Source organism: Nelumbo nucifera, chromosome 2, assembly GCF_055504915.1.
Source record: "Nelumbo nucifera cultivar China Antique chromosome 2, China Antique-T2T, whole genome shotgun sequence".
NCBI classification, from domain to species: domain Eukaryota; kingdom Viridiplantae; phylum Streptophyta; class Magnoliopsida; order Proteales; family Nelumbonaceae; genus Nelumbo; species Nelumbo nucifera.
The window spans coordinates 5,545,883-5,559,882 of record NC_142650.1 but is presented as its reverse complement, the minus strand read 5'-3'; the positions used below and the strand labels follow the sequence as shown (position 1 = coordinate 5,559,882).

The 14,000-nt window shown below is 37.3% G+C and overlaps 1 protein-coding gene across 2 annotated transcripts; it reads left to right on the top strand.

Moving 5' to 3' along the window:
- The first annotated feature begins 10,071 nt into the window (after positions 1 to 10,071).
- Positions 10,072 to 13,472, top strand: LOC104594709 (putative protein phosphatase 2C 38). 2 transcript variants are annotated; one of them, XM_010255138.3, is made up of 5 exons: positions 10,072 to 10,573; positions 10,746 to 11,196; positions 12,130 to 12,497; positions 12,693 to 12,929; positions 13,010 to 13,472. In XM_010255138.3, the coding sequence occupies exons 2-5, from the start codon at positions 10,881 to 10,883 to the stop codon at positions 13,253 to 13,255; spliced, it is 1,167 nt and encodes a 388-aa protein (XP_010253440.1). In that variant the 5' UTR covers positions 10,072 to 10,573; positions 10,746 to 10,880; the 3' UTR covers positions 13,256 to 13,472. The 2 variants fall into 2 exon arrangements, with proteins under 2 accessions (XP_010253440.1, XP_088754279.1); XM_088898153.1 differs by having other exon boundaries at positions 10,699 to 11,196.
- The last annotated feature ends 528 nt before the right edge of the window (positions 13,473 to 14,000 follow it).

Genomic DNA, 14,000 nt, shown 5'->3' with positions numbered 1-14,000 from the left:
TCAAGTTGAGGCACCCATGGGTCCATAAATGCTGAGATATATCTGCTATCTCCAATCTTCCAGAAAAAGTGATTTTTTAGTTTATTTTTTAATTTAATAATACATTTCCACCAAAGGGAGTTTGAGGCTTTTGCCTTTAACTCAAAGAAATATTTTTCCCGAAAATATTTTGCTTTCGGTTGTTGAGACCAGAAACTGCTCCTTGGATTTAGAAGTTTCCAAACTGACTTTAGCATAAGACCTTTGTTCATCAAGGAGAATTTTCTTATTCCCAAACCACCAAAGGATTTTGGAGAGCAGATTGTTGCCCATTTTAAATTGTAGTTTCTTGTAGTGGTAGAACTGCCAACCCACCAGAATTTTTTTTTTTTTTTTTTTTTTGCATCTTGCCCAGGGTTTTAGAGAAGGTTGAGGGAAGAAGATTTGTTTGCATGGTATACATTGGTAAAATTTGGCTGATTGATTTGATGAGTGTTCTACAACATGCTTTGGACAAGGTTTTTGCTTGCCAATGCTCTATCTTTTGGGAGAAGCTATCTAACAGCTGATGTTTGTTGTTATTTACACCATTTTTCTCTTATGCCAGTCAGGTTTTCAGATATTTTGAGCTATAATTTAAAATTTTCATTTGGACTATACGGCTCAACAAGTTTTGGTGGGTTCTATGCATGTTTCTGCTAAATATCACACCTAATTTTGCAGTATTGACCCCGAAATATGTTCAAAGAGCTGGAGGATGAATTTTATGTGATGGAAGCGGTCATCACATAATTACAAACAGCATATGGGTGATGGGTTGTGATCCTCTTGAAAGTTTTATGCATGTAAAATAATTCGGATACCCGATCAGGGATGGAGATAGGGAATGAAATCTCCTCCCTGACCTAATTACAATATGATCACTACATATAGTGGACAAATTTCAATTTTCATATTATTTTGATGAAAATTGTAACTAAAAAAATAATTCAGAGATTCAGGTGTCCGTTGGAGAATCTACTTTTGATGGTGATAGGGGATGGAGGTTGATTTTGTAGTTGTTTGGCATCAATGTCATTCTTCGGAAAACAGTATCACATCAATACCATATCTGAAATTTGTTTTTGTTTTAACTTTTAAATGCCTGATGTTTGGTTAGTCATTTTTCAAAAAAAAAAAAAACATTTGTTCACACCATATCTTAAAAACCGGGGAAAGTATTATTTGAGAAAATGCTTTTTTTTGGTGTTTTCTTGTTTTTCTTACTATTGTTAGTAATAATATGCTGAAACAACATTTAAAAATGCCTATGTGGCAGCAACAACAATGATACCAATAGAAAACCTAGAAAAAATATTTTTTTTGAGAAAATGGCATGTTTATGTAGTACCATTTTCTGAGAAAATGTCTCTCAAAAAAATGGCATTGGTTTCAAATACCACCAACCAATCAGGAGGCCAAACTGTTTTTGCCTTCGGGTCGTGGGTCATTGGTTCAATCAGCCGGGTTGAACGGTTTAGACCATGCTACATCAGCATTATATATTTTAAGTGTGTGTGTGTGTATATATGTGTGTGTGTGTGTATGTATGTATGTATATATTTAATATATGTTTTTAAATTCAGTTTTTTATTTTTATTTATAAAAATATTATAAATTGTCATTTGAGGCCAAAAAAGGGTTTTTTGCACGAAAATAGTGGGGCAAGGCACCTAAGGGTCCTTGGGACGCATAGATCTCGAAAAGTTACCCAAAATCACCACCTCAGTTGGACATTGGAGAGCAAAGTTATGGCCTCTGAAGTTTGCATACATAGTTAGTATGCAACTTGCGACCCATCATCGGGTCAATCAGGTTAACAGTCCAACCATCCAGGTTAGACAATTTTTGACAAAGTCAGTGGTTTTTGACATTTCTTTGGGTTTTACTCGAACTGGTCCTAGAATCTTGACCAGTGACGGTTCGAGCGGTTCAATCGATTGGGTCAACATCAGGTTGAAAACACTACCACCAACCCATCAAAGATTAGGGGACGGGAACAAGGAGGGGAATACAATCCCTAGTGTTTTTCAACTTGTCGTTGACCTGACCAGTTGAACCGTTCAAACCATCACCCGGCTAGGATTCTGGGTCTAGTTCTCTTAAAACTCACCAATCAGTCAAAAAACGTTGACTTGGTAAAAAACTGTTTGACTCGACCAGTTCAACCGTTGACCTATTTAACTCAGTCATTAGGTTGTGGGTTGCACACTTAATACATGTAGACTTTTGGAGGCCACAACTTTACACTCTAATATTCAATTGGGGTGATCTTTTTTTTTTTTAATTTTGGGTAACTTGCCTTGCTATTTTTGGCTTATGAGAAAGGCTACCTCCTATTCTGTAGAGCCTTCTCATTTGTGATTTGCCCACCGAAAAACGTAAAGAGATTAGTGTGGATATCTATAATGGTGATTAAGCTAACGTCACTTGAAAGTTGGCATCAATGTTTCCAAACCGCCATTGACCCAGCCAATCGAACTGTTACCCAACCAGGACTCCGAATCCGGTTCAATCAAGACCCGCTAGATGGTCAAAAACCATTCGACACAAGTGCCATAAGCGCCTTGCCCTTCTATTCTCATGAAAAAAACCCTTTTTGGCCTTAAATTGCAAATTTTAATATTTTTTATACATAAACAATTTAAAATTGAATTAAAACACATAAATTAAACATAAAATAATACATATAACATATCTAAAACATATTTATATATTATTTATTGCTAATATATATATATATATATATATATATATATATATATATATATATATATATATATATAAAAGTGCAAATGTGGAGTGGAAGTTTTCTGGATTAAAATTACCCTCTATTTCTTTGTTTGAGAAAGGGTATAAAAGTCATTTTATTACAATTTTAATAGAAGTTTTTATGGCTATTAAAATGCCCGTACTTATCTATTAGTTCCATCTTTAATTGTAAGGGTTGAAAATATAACCTCAATTATTGCTTTCCACTTCATTTAATCCCCTTTCATTAAGTCTTATACTTAAAGGTATTAACTCTCATTTTCTCTTATTAAATTATATATTTAAGTTGTTTTTCATTAATAAATGCTACTAATTAGATCTATATCAATATTTTTAACAATGTAAACCCATATTTTATAGAACTCAGTCAAAAACAAAACCATGCTTTATTCAAGTGGTGGTTAAGCAATTCAACATTCGAATCAAATTGATCAACCTATGAAGTCATAGTTAGGTAATAAAATTTTTAAAAAATAAATATAGAAATTTATAAAAATGTAGAAAAATTAGACACATTTACGATATTTTTATTAATAAAATTAAAAAAAAAGTGTAATAAACAAAAATTATTTTTATTGATTATGAAAATGAAATACATAATTTATAACTAACAAAAAATAAAATTATTTTACTATTTGGAAAAGATCAATAGTTCAACTTTTGGATCAAATGTGTTAACATTTATTGTCATAAATAAATAATAAAAATTAATAAAACATAAAAATACAAAAATGAAAAAAAACATAAGTTTTATTAAAAAACATTTAGGATAGTGGCAATTTTTGAGAAACTCCTACTAAAGCCCACAACCCACTACCAGGCTACACCTCCCCACCATTCAAACACATGGCCTTCTCATTTTTCTGAAAAGCTAGACACGTGGCATTTTTTTAGAAGTCGCTACTAAAGCCCACAACCCACTACCACAATTTTCAATCCATTCCTAAAAAAATGCAAAAGTGGTTATCCACAACCACTTCTGCCTACATTCTATCAATCTCAGTTAATCATTAACCCTAGAAAACTATCCATATTCTAATAATTATTGAAAAGATATTTTTTTAAATAAATATTTCTTGAAATTTTAATAATTATTTAAAATATTAATAAATATAAATTTAATAATATTGATTCCATAATGTAAATTTAACCACATATAAGCGCTGACATGGCATGGTCTAAACCATTCGACTACACCAATCGTACCGATGACCTGTAGAGGCAAAAACGGTTTAGCACCGGGTCTATTTTTTAAACATTAATTAGTTGACACCACCAGTTGTACTATTGCTCTTAGTAGTAGTTGTTACATATTAGTAGGGGTGGATTCAAGCCTAGTCAAGCCGAATACTACCAGGCTCGAGCTCGGCTCGAGACTGTTCTACAAGGCTCGAGCTCGAATAAAAATTTCATACGCTCGAACTTGACTCAGCTCAAGCTCAATTTTGAGAAAAAATACTTTATAAAAATAAAAAATTATATATATAAATATTTTTATTTGATATTTAAAAAATTAAGAATTATAATAATTAATAAATATAATATTTTTATTATATATATTAAATATCAAACATATATATCGTAACGCGTGAATAGGAGCCACATTTGTTCGCGAGCCTCATGAACCAAGCTCCAGTAGGCTCGAGCTCAGCTCGTTTAACAATCGAGACAGTGAATTGGGCTTGAGCTCGGTTGAAACCGAGCCAAGCCAAGCTCGAGCAGCTCGTGAAAAGCTCGGCTCGTTGCCACCCCTACATATTAGCTCTTGCCATTTGGAAATTTTGGATAAATTTCATTTTAATTACCAACCTGTAAAGGGAATCCTCATTTCACCAACTTCAAAGATGGCAGAATGTGTGGACATGATGCACGGGTTTGCCTCAACCCTAATCTGACCCTACGTTACCTCAACCTGAACCCGACCCAACTTAAAATGCATGGTTTCCAAACCCGACACAACCCTATAGGGTCTAACCCAATACTGACTCGACCTAACCCATAGCATTTCAATTGTATTTTTTAACACGTTTTGAAGACCTAAAATCTATTAATTTAAGTTAGAAAATTGTTTTATAGAATCTAAGATGTCACTTTTCTCATTAAAAAAAATAAAATAAATAAAAAACCACATATAAATAAATCTTAAACTTTAAAGCTATAGAGTTAGAAGTCAAAAAGTTATAAGAATACTTTGTATATATACGTAGGGTATCATGGAATGATGCTTATGTGGCAACGTTTATTGAATAAACGCCCGTGGTTCCAAACACCACCTAAATGAGCATGGATTAGAAACACGATAGTATATGAATATCATTCTTCCATTATTCTCTTTGATGGTGCGTAATTTGGTAGCTCCCTACTGGTGGATAGCTCGGACGCCGGACTAGATAGGTTGCTTGGTTGAGGAAAGAGAGAAAATATTAAAGTACCTGGGCTACTTTACCCAGTATGGGCACTTTGATGCTTAAGTTAGCGAACTAGAGTTTTCTGAGAGCTAGAAAGCAAGAGAGAGATAGAGAGCTTGAGTGCTAAATCACACATACCTTATGAGGTTCGAGGAGAGGCCCTTATATAGGCAAGCTGTCGTAAGCCTCACGAAACGTGTCCAGGATCTCCGGTCCGCCTGTTCGGAGGTGGCTTCATGCATGGAAGTGGACTCCGTGTAAGCAGTTAATGTTTATCCAGTCTCACCTGAAGCGGGCGGGGTGATAACCAGCTCTTCCAACGTGGCGTCGTGATCCCGGGGAATTCGGAGGCGATAGTCCACTTAAGGGGGAGGTCGCTCAACACGTCAATCTGGTCATTAACCAGAGTCATGTCAGATCGGTGAAAGTAGGTCGCTTCTTACGCCGACCTGAGGTCCTCCTAGGGTCTGGTTACGTGGTGCCAAGGTGTCACTCTACTATTCTGCAATGCCACGTGTCGTGATATGATTGAAGGACTAAATTACCCCTCATCTCTCTTGACTAAAATTATACAATGACTTGTGTCCTTTTTACTCTTTAGCCACTAGTTATGCTTATATCAGAAAATGAGAATGATTATCCAATAGACAATGTAGACTTTTCAAGTATTTTCAAACTTTCAAGTATTCCTTGGGATTTTGTGCAGGAGAAAACATTTTATCCTTTTTGCCTATGTGGCGCCTAATTGCCACCAAATAACTTTAAAGAATGTGCAGAGTACCTAGATTTCTTTATAGAATTCTAAGGCTATTTATGAGAAAACTGCATTGATACCAAACAATGTTTTCAAAATCGGACTGGATCGGACGATCGGACCGGAAAATTGGGAAGTGATCACGTTCTGTTTTACCCTAGAACCGTCTTTTGGATAAAAAAATATTGATTTCATGGTTTCCAAAACCGGGACCTGACCAGTTCCATTTTCCTCCAAAACCGTTGATTTTGGTTTGCAAACGGCTGAACCAACCGGTTAACCATTCGAACCGGTAATCGGACCCCTAATCGGTTCGATCACCGGTTCGTTTTTAAAAACCATGGTTGATTTGGTCAGCAAACTGCTGACCTAGGCAATTGAACCATTCATACCGTCCAATGGTTTTTGGTCGTTTTTAATTTTTTATTTTTTGTCAGAACGGGCCGCCTGTTTGGTTCGAATGGTCGGACCATTCGACATGGGAACTGGACCCCTGAATGGTTCGTTGTCCAATTCGGTTTTAAAAACCTTGATACCAAACATGGCCTTAACGATGTACAAGGTGAGGTATAAAGCCATATTTCTTGAATTGTTTTGTATGAATTAGTAATCCAACGAATCAAAGCCGCTAGGCCATGTATGTCTTCATCTAGAATGCCACATCAAGTTAGTGAATGGGCCAATTCTTAGATATAGCAATGGAGAGATATGGTAATGGGTTTGACAACAAGGCTAAATGTACGATCAATATAATCAAGTCCATACTGTTGGGTAAAGCCCTTCTCCATTAATGGGCCTTGTGGCGAGCTAAAGACCCATAAGAGTGTCTCCTCTGTGTGAGAACCCACTTGCAAGGGACAGGGGTCCATTCCTTTGCAACACATCAATCAAACTCATCTCGCAAGGCTCCTTGCTGTTCTGGGCATATATAGAGACATCGGGCTGCCGGGCTGAGCACCGCCAAGACTGAGAGTTTGAACTGAAAGTAAATGGGTACAGCTCAACTGTGAGACCTATTGATCGAGTTACAGATGTGATGATGATAATAAGATCACAAGAGATCAATGTTAAGATCTAACTCAAGAAAGTATCAGAGCAAAAATCCAAACACATTCGGGATTTCCCAACTCATGAACGTTATCCTTCACAAATAACAACCTTACATTGCTTTCTAAGAGCCTGCTATATTTAAAAAGTGTAACCTAAACCTAGGTTAAGGACTAGGTAGTTTGCCTATAGTAGGAAGTAGATGACCAAGCTCATCCATGCCTCCCAGTGGCCAGAATTCACACACATCATCATTGGTATAGACAGAGAGAGGGGGGCTGTGTCCATATCATTCAAAGTTCAAACCAGTGATCTACAAAATATCTTGGGCAACCACAATCTATACTCTACTGATCAAAGAAAACCACAATTTTTTGAAGCCTCAAAGAAAACCACAATCGTTATCTGCCATTTCATCCATCCCACATTTTGTCTAGTACAAGCTCATACCTTTTGATAATACTTCCTATAGTTTTCCATGGTCTGTAATTCCAAGCTACATATCTCTATGGTATGTTTTATTAATATTGTCTTGTGAACAAGAAAATATATAGTTCCTAATAGACTGAACTCTGTACTTAATTGGAACGGTGTGCATTTACTTTATTACAGAAAATAAGGCAAAATTGGATCTTTAAAATTAAGCACATACTAATTCCATGCAACAATGACAATGCTGTATACATGGACTAATGTAATCACCATGAGAAAATCCCATGGACATGTAGCCGAAGTTGTCAGTTGCAAGTGGAAATTAATTAAATGAGAAACCTCATTAATTTACTATGAATTCAGTGCACTACTTGCATTCAGCCATTCAGTACAGTGGGAAAACTCAAACCCCTGCTGTAATGCTAGATGTTGATAGAAGAGTAAGAAGAATACTTTCATTCTGTCACTTATTTGGTCATAATCAGATACCCTTCTTAGTGATGTCAAAACTCAGAAGCAAGTCAACATAACAAGAAACTGAGAGCACCGACAATTGTTGAATCTGTAAAACTGGGAATGGAAGGGGACTCCAGTTCCGTCTAACAGTCCGACTGGTTGACAACAAGTTATTAAATTAAAGCACGAATCCAGTCTTCTAAGTTCAGTTTTCAAAGCATTGCGTAGGACCACAGAATTTCTGGTGATATTATTAGCAGCATGTTTCACTTGCACCAGAATCTCTCCGAGGGGAAAAAATTATCAGATTGTCATGGTGGACCATTGTTTCTTTATAGGTAAAGTTCTCAACACTCAATAGTCAATATCATCCATCCACAAACCACAACCCCACGAACCCTGGTTATTTTGGGTCTTTGAAGAATGAAGATACGTTTTCTTTGGCGATATTGCTGAAGAGTTGTGAAATAGTGAAATGAAGAATCCTGATTTCCCGTCAGTTTCAGTTGGGCTGGCTTCTGCTGTAAACTGGGATTTGATTTTCTTCCTCCTTGTGGGAGATAGACGCGTCAATCAAATTAAACAGCGACGTAGTTGTTAGTTGCTTTAAATTTATTCCAATTCAATGGGACCCTGACGACATGTCCAGCTTTATTTTGTATTTTGTGCTGTGTCTTCTCACAGGTTCCTGTTGATGTCTGTAGGGTGCTGAATTCAGATTCAGAGAGTTGCTAATGGCATTGTTCGTTTCCATTCCTCAGTACTGTAATATACAGTACAGTACAGGGGTGGCTACTGGAGTTTCCTCATCATTCCCCTTATACACAAAAATAGATTATTGTGAAATTTTTTTCTTTAATTTCTTCTCACAAAAGAGGTTCAGAATGTTGAAAAGAGGCTTGTATGATCTATCCAAGTATATATCCATCTATATCCTGTATATCTTATGTATCCCTTCAGTTCACACAGTGATTTTGAACAAAGAGAGAGAAATGAGAAATACTAGTGATGAATGGGTTGATTTCACCCTTAGAAGCAAAGAGAAACAGAGGTAAATGATGAGCATAGAACTCCTGAACTCCATGCAAGATAAACATGGACAAGTCTTTTCACAAGACCCACCATGCCAGAAGGATATTGAATGTTGAGAGTCGCATTCCAACTCCAGACTCTTGTTTCATAAAAAGCAAAAGAAAAGTAGTTGATATATAGTTGATACAAGGCCACGAATTAATGCTAGAAGCCTAGGAGCAGTTATCAAACAAACGGTTGAACTACTGAAATGTTACGTACCACCCATCCAGCTTTTGGAGCTTAATGGCTTATTCACCAAAAGACAAAACAATAAGCCAAGAAGAGATCAACGTTTACAATAATAATAGCAGCATTACCTCAACGTCAAATTGGTCGCAGTTGAGAAGAGCCACATGTTATGCGGTTGTCCTTTTCCCAGATGGGTCGACGAAAAAGCTTTGTTGTGGCTGGGCCTAACCGTTGAAACTACAACTGTTTTGAACACCGTGGATCTGGGGTCATCACTGTAGGGTCCAGCATTAGATGCATGGTCAGTGTGCTTTGCGTGGCCACGTGTACACGCAATAAACTCAGTGCCAGTTGTCATCCAATCGCTGATGAAATGTCATGAGTTGGATTCATTTGACTGTATGGTCCACCATTGGCACTTGGGTTATTGACCTTTTAGGCTTTAGCCCAATTTTGCAACCGCAGGGGACCATGCCAGCAATGTTAACAAAGCCCATTAAATTAGACAAAAACTCTGAATCTGATTGACAGTCAATACACGGTTTGATAATTGAACAATGCAGATACTACTACTAAATAACAAGATCATCAGACCAAGCTCCTCCCTAGTCCCTACCAATTTGCAGAAACTCAAGGGTTTTTACATCCACAGTTTCACACTTCAAATGGGGTTGTTTTAGTTATTTATGTGAAAGAAAAAACAAAATGACAGAATGTTAAGTCCTAATGATATCCAGTCCACCCCTGTTAAGAGTTAAATGGCTGGGGCCGAAACTGGGTCATAGCCCTTGGTTATAAATGGAATTGCAGGAATTATTTAATTCATTACGTCAAAGAAATGGATGACATTGATTGATTGAGAGCCACAAAATCTACATTGCTCAAAACTGAGAGTGAAGTGAATGAAAGATAGAGAGATCATTCTGAAACGACAAAACAAAAATTAGGAGAGGTGAGCAAAAGTTGCCTAAAGAAATGGGTTGTTGCTCGTCGAGGTCAAAACCTCAGCCAATGAACTATAGGAAACAAACCCTCGGAAATGAGTGAAAAGATTAGAAAAATGAGGAAGGTTAAGTTCATTAGTTCATGAGAGAGGAAAAGAAAACGAGAGGTTTCTAAAATTACCTAAACAATAAACTAACCCCACCCCACCTTAAAACGATCAAGAACAACGCAAAGGCTTCTTCTCCCCCATCTCCACCCCGACATCTACCCATCTAGTACAGCCACAATTGAAGATTTCCTGTCAAAGAAAAAAAAAATCCAAATCTCACTCTGCCCCCCATTCCCTTTATCTATTTACGATTTTTCTGATCTCTGATCGGACGCTGTCACCATAAATCTAAATGGGATTTTCCAGCTAAGATTGCTGTTGAAGTCACCATACACATGGGCTGTCAAAACCCCGACAACCAGATTCAAGGTATGATAGGCAAATATCCCTTTTAATTTTGTGAATTCTATTAAAAAGTGTAGCTTTCTTGGCCTGGACTCATCTACTCCAGTTTCTTCCAATACCCATTTCTTTTTATTTTTTTCCTCCTGGAGATCTATATATATGTTAATGGTGTCTGGGTTCCCGGGTGGGTCTTCAGTTTCCAGAAATTGGGTCGTTGGTTTGGAACATAAGCAGAAACTTGAATTAAAACTGGGTTTCGGTCTTGGTTTGGATCTAGCATTGATAAACATTTCAATTGCTGGATGGTTTGGATGAGACATGTGAGTGAGATATGGTATCATCTGGGTTCATGAAGATCGTCACGCCCTGTTGGAAGCCTTCTGTTGAGGACAGTAAAAGCGGAGATGCAAGTGGACGGGTCGATGGGTTGCTGTGGTATAAGGATTCAGGGCACCATGTTAACGGGGAATTCTCCATGGCTGTAATTCAAGCCAACAACTTATTGGAAGATCAGAGCCAACTCGAGTCGGGACCATTGAGCTCTCTTGATTCAGGCCCACAAGGGACGTTCGTTGGAATTTATGATGGCCATGGCGGTCCGGAGACGTCCAGGTTCATAAACGACCGACTGTTCCAAAATCTCAAGAGTATGTTGTTCCTCAGCTGACTCTCTTCAAATTATTTAGTTAAATACCAATGTTGTGTTTTTATCTCTCTGATCTTGTGGAGTGATTGGAATTGGGTCATAAATTTTCTCCATTCTGATTCTCTTGAAGATTTTTCCACTATGTTGATCATCTCAAATTGCCCCAAGTATTCCAGGTAAAATAAAATGATTGTAGCAAGCTTCTTTACTATTTGATAAATTAAGATATATAGTTAGCTGAGCAATGGGAATTGCCCTCATGAGAGAGAGTGAATTTCAGACCTATAAAGAGTTAACATTGTTAGACAAATAGAGAATAATCGCATACTCTTATTTGTTTTGCTTACCAAGAAGAGCAATTTGACTTGTTTTATAGGAAATTTTGCATCTATGTGCAAGCATTCTTTTCCTAAGGCTCAGTTTGGAAAGAGTACAAATACAAATATGTACAGTGCAAATACATTAAAAATAATACAAAATACAAGAGTTTGCACTCTACATTTTTGTATTTGTATTCCTTCCAAACTGAGCTTAAATGTTAATGGTCCATGTATGCATTTCTGGGAGGGCATTCACATCCTGGATCAAGAGGGGCAGGGGTTGAAATAGTGAGAAATGATTTAAGGGTCCATAACAATGGATGTAGCACTGAACAGAGCAGTATGGTGGAACAGGATTCGTGTAACCGACTCCATATAGTCGGGACAAGGTTTACTTGAGTTGAGTTTAACCACGTCTTGGATCAAATGTCTTTGTTTTCATGGCCAGTAAACCACTAAATGAATCAAATTTCAAGCATGATACCGACTCCCTATAATGCACCTTATTACCAAACTATGCATTTTCTTGTTTAAATGTGCATTTCTCCCTTAATATAGATAATATGTATAGCTAATGCATGTAGGTGCTGACTTGACGGTTATATATGGTGCAGAATTCACATCGGAGCGTCAGGGGATATCAGTCGATGTTATCAGCAAAGCATTCTCAGCAACAGAAGAGGAATTCCTCTCTCTTGTAAAGAAGCAATGGTTGAATAAGCCACAGATTGCATCAGTTGGGTCATGTTGTTTGGTGGGGATCATATGTAGTGGAGTGCTATATATTGCGAATGCTGGAGATTCTCGAGTAGTTTTAGGGAGATCTGAGAGGGCCATCAGAGATGTTACAGCTGTTCAGTTATCGACAGAGCACAACGCAAGTAATGAGTCTGTAAGAGAAGAGCTACGCAAATTGCATCCTGACGATTCACAGATAGTGGTTTTGAAGCACAAGGTTTGGCGTGTGAAGGGTCTTATACAGGTGATCTTTGCATTAAATTTCCCTAAGCTTCTTTTCCCTTTTATAAGTGCACAATAGTTCTTAGATAACTACTACATTTTTATTTTTACAGTAAGTCTAACTTCTGCATATCCAAAAGAAAAACTCAGGGGCACTGCATAAAAAGTGTTGTTAGGATGAGGCTCTTTGTTAATGGAACTATCTGTACCATTGCAGGTTTCAAGATCCATTGGTGATGCCTACTTGAAGAAGGCAGAGTTCAACAAAGAACCTTTGCTAGCAAAGTTTAGACTTCCCAAACCCTTTCATAAGCCCATCCTTAGTGCTGAGCCATCAATATTGGTGCAGAAACTCAGCCCTGAAGATCAGTTTCTTATATTTGCATCCGATGGTCTATGGGAGCACCTTAGTAATCAGGAGGCTGTTGACATTGTTCACAACTATCCACGCAATGTAAGATTCCGATCTCTGAACTTGCGTTTCATAGTAGAAGTATTGACCATCTTTATTAACCTCTCTTCATAATTGTTCAGGGAATTGCTAAAAGATTAATCAAAACTGCACTCCGGGAAGCTGCAAAAAAGAGAGAAATGAGATACTCAGACCTGAAAAAGATTGATCGAGGAGTGAGGAGGCATTTTCATGACGATATCACGGTTATAGTTTTATTTTTAGACTACCATCTAATCAGTAGGAGCTCCAGCCGTGGTGTACCCTTTTCGATTAGAGGAGCAGGGGGAGTGCCTGCACATGCTAAAACTCCTAGTCAACGAGTTTAGTTCTCTGTCTTGCAAACCTCCTATCTCCTCATTTATATCGAGAAATAAGGAAAAAAATTATGTATATTAAGGCTTCCCAAAATGTTTCTTCACCATTGCTCTCAGAGGAGCTGATAGAGTTGGTGTTCAAGTTGGGAAATGCCTTGTGAAGAAAAGTTACCATTGTAAAAAGTGCCTAGAAATCAGAAATGAAATTTAAAAGATACTTTTCAGTTCAGCAATTGTGGTTTGGCTTGTGGAAGTAATCAGAAAGTGGTACCTCTGGATAAGAGAGTCAAAACCAGGATAATAATCAGATCAATGCGCAATGGGGATGCAGAGAAAGAGATGAAGCTTGCCTTGCAACATTTTTACTTAATTTTCATCAAAATTAACGTCATCTAGAGGTTGGTTGCTAAGAAATAGTACTCAGATGGGGAGCTAACTCATGTTACTCAAAATTCTGACTTTGTTTAATTGCACAGGATTGCAATTTCTTAATGAATTAATACTACATGAGAATTAAAATCATAGGATTGGCAAGCTACAATGCCACGGAATTCGGGCCAACACAGGCTGAATATTATTATTACCTTAAAATTGATGTGCAATAATGCAAATGCTCTTCCCAGATTTTATTAGCAAAACAAACGCAGGGCTGAGCGTACCTAATTGACTATGTTATGATAATAACACAGCGTAGGTAGGTGAACAACCACCCAACCCAGTAGGCCAGTACACCCGCCACAGAAATTGTAGTACAACA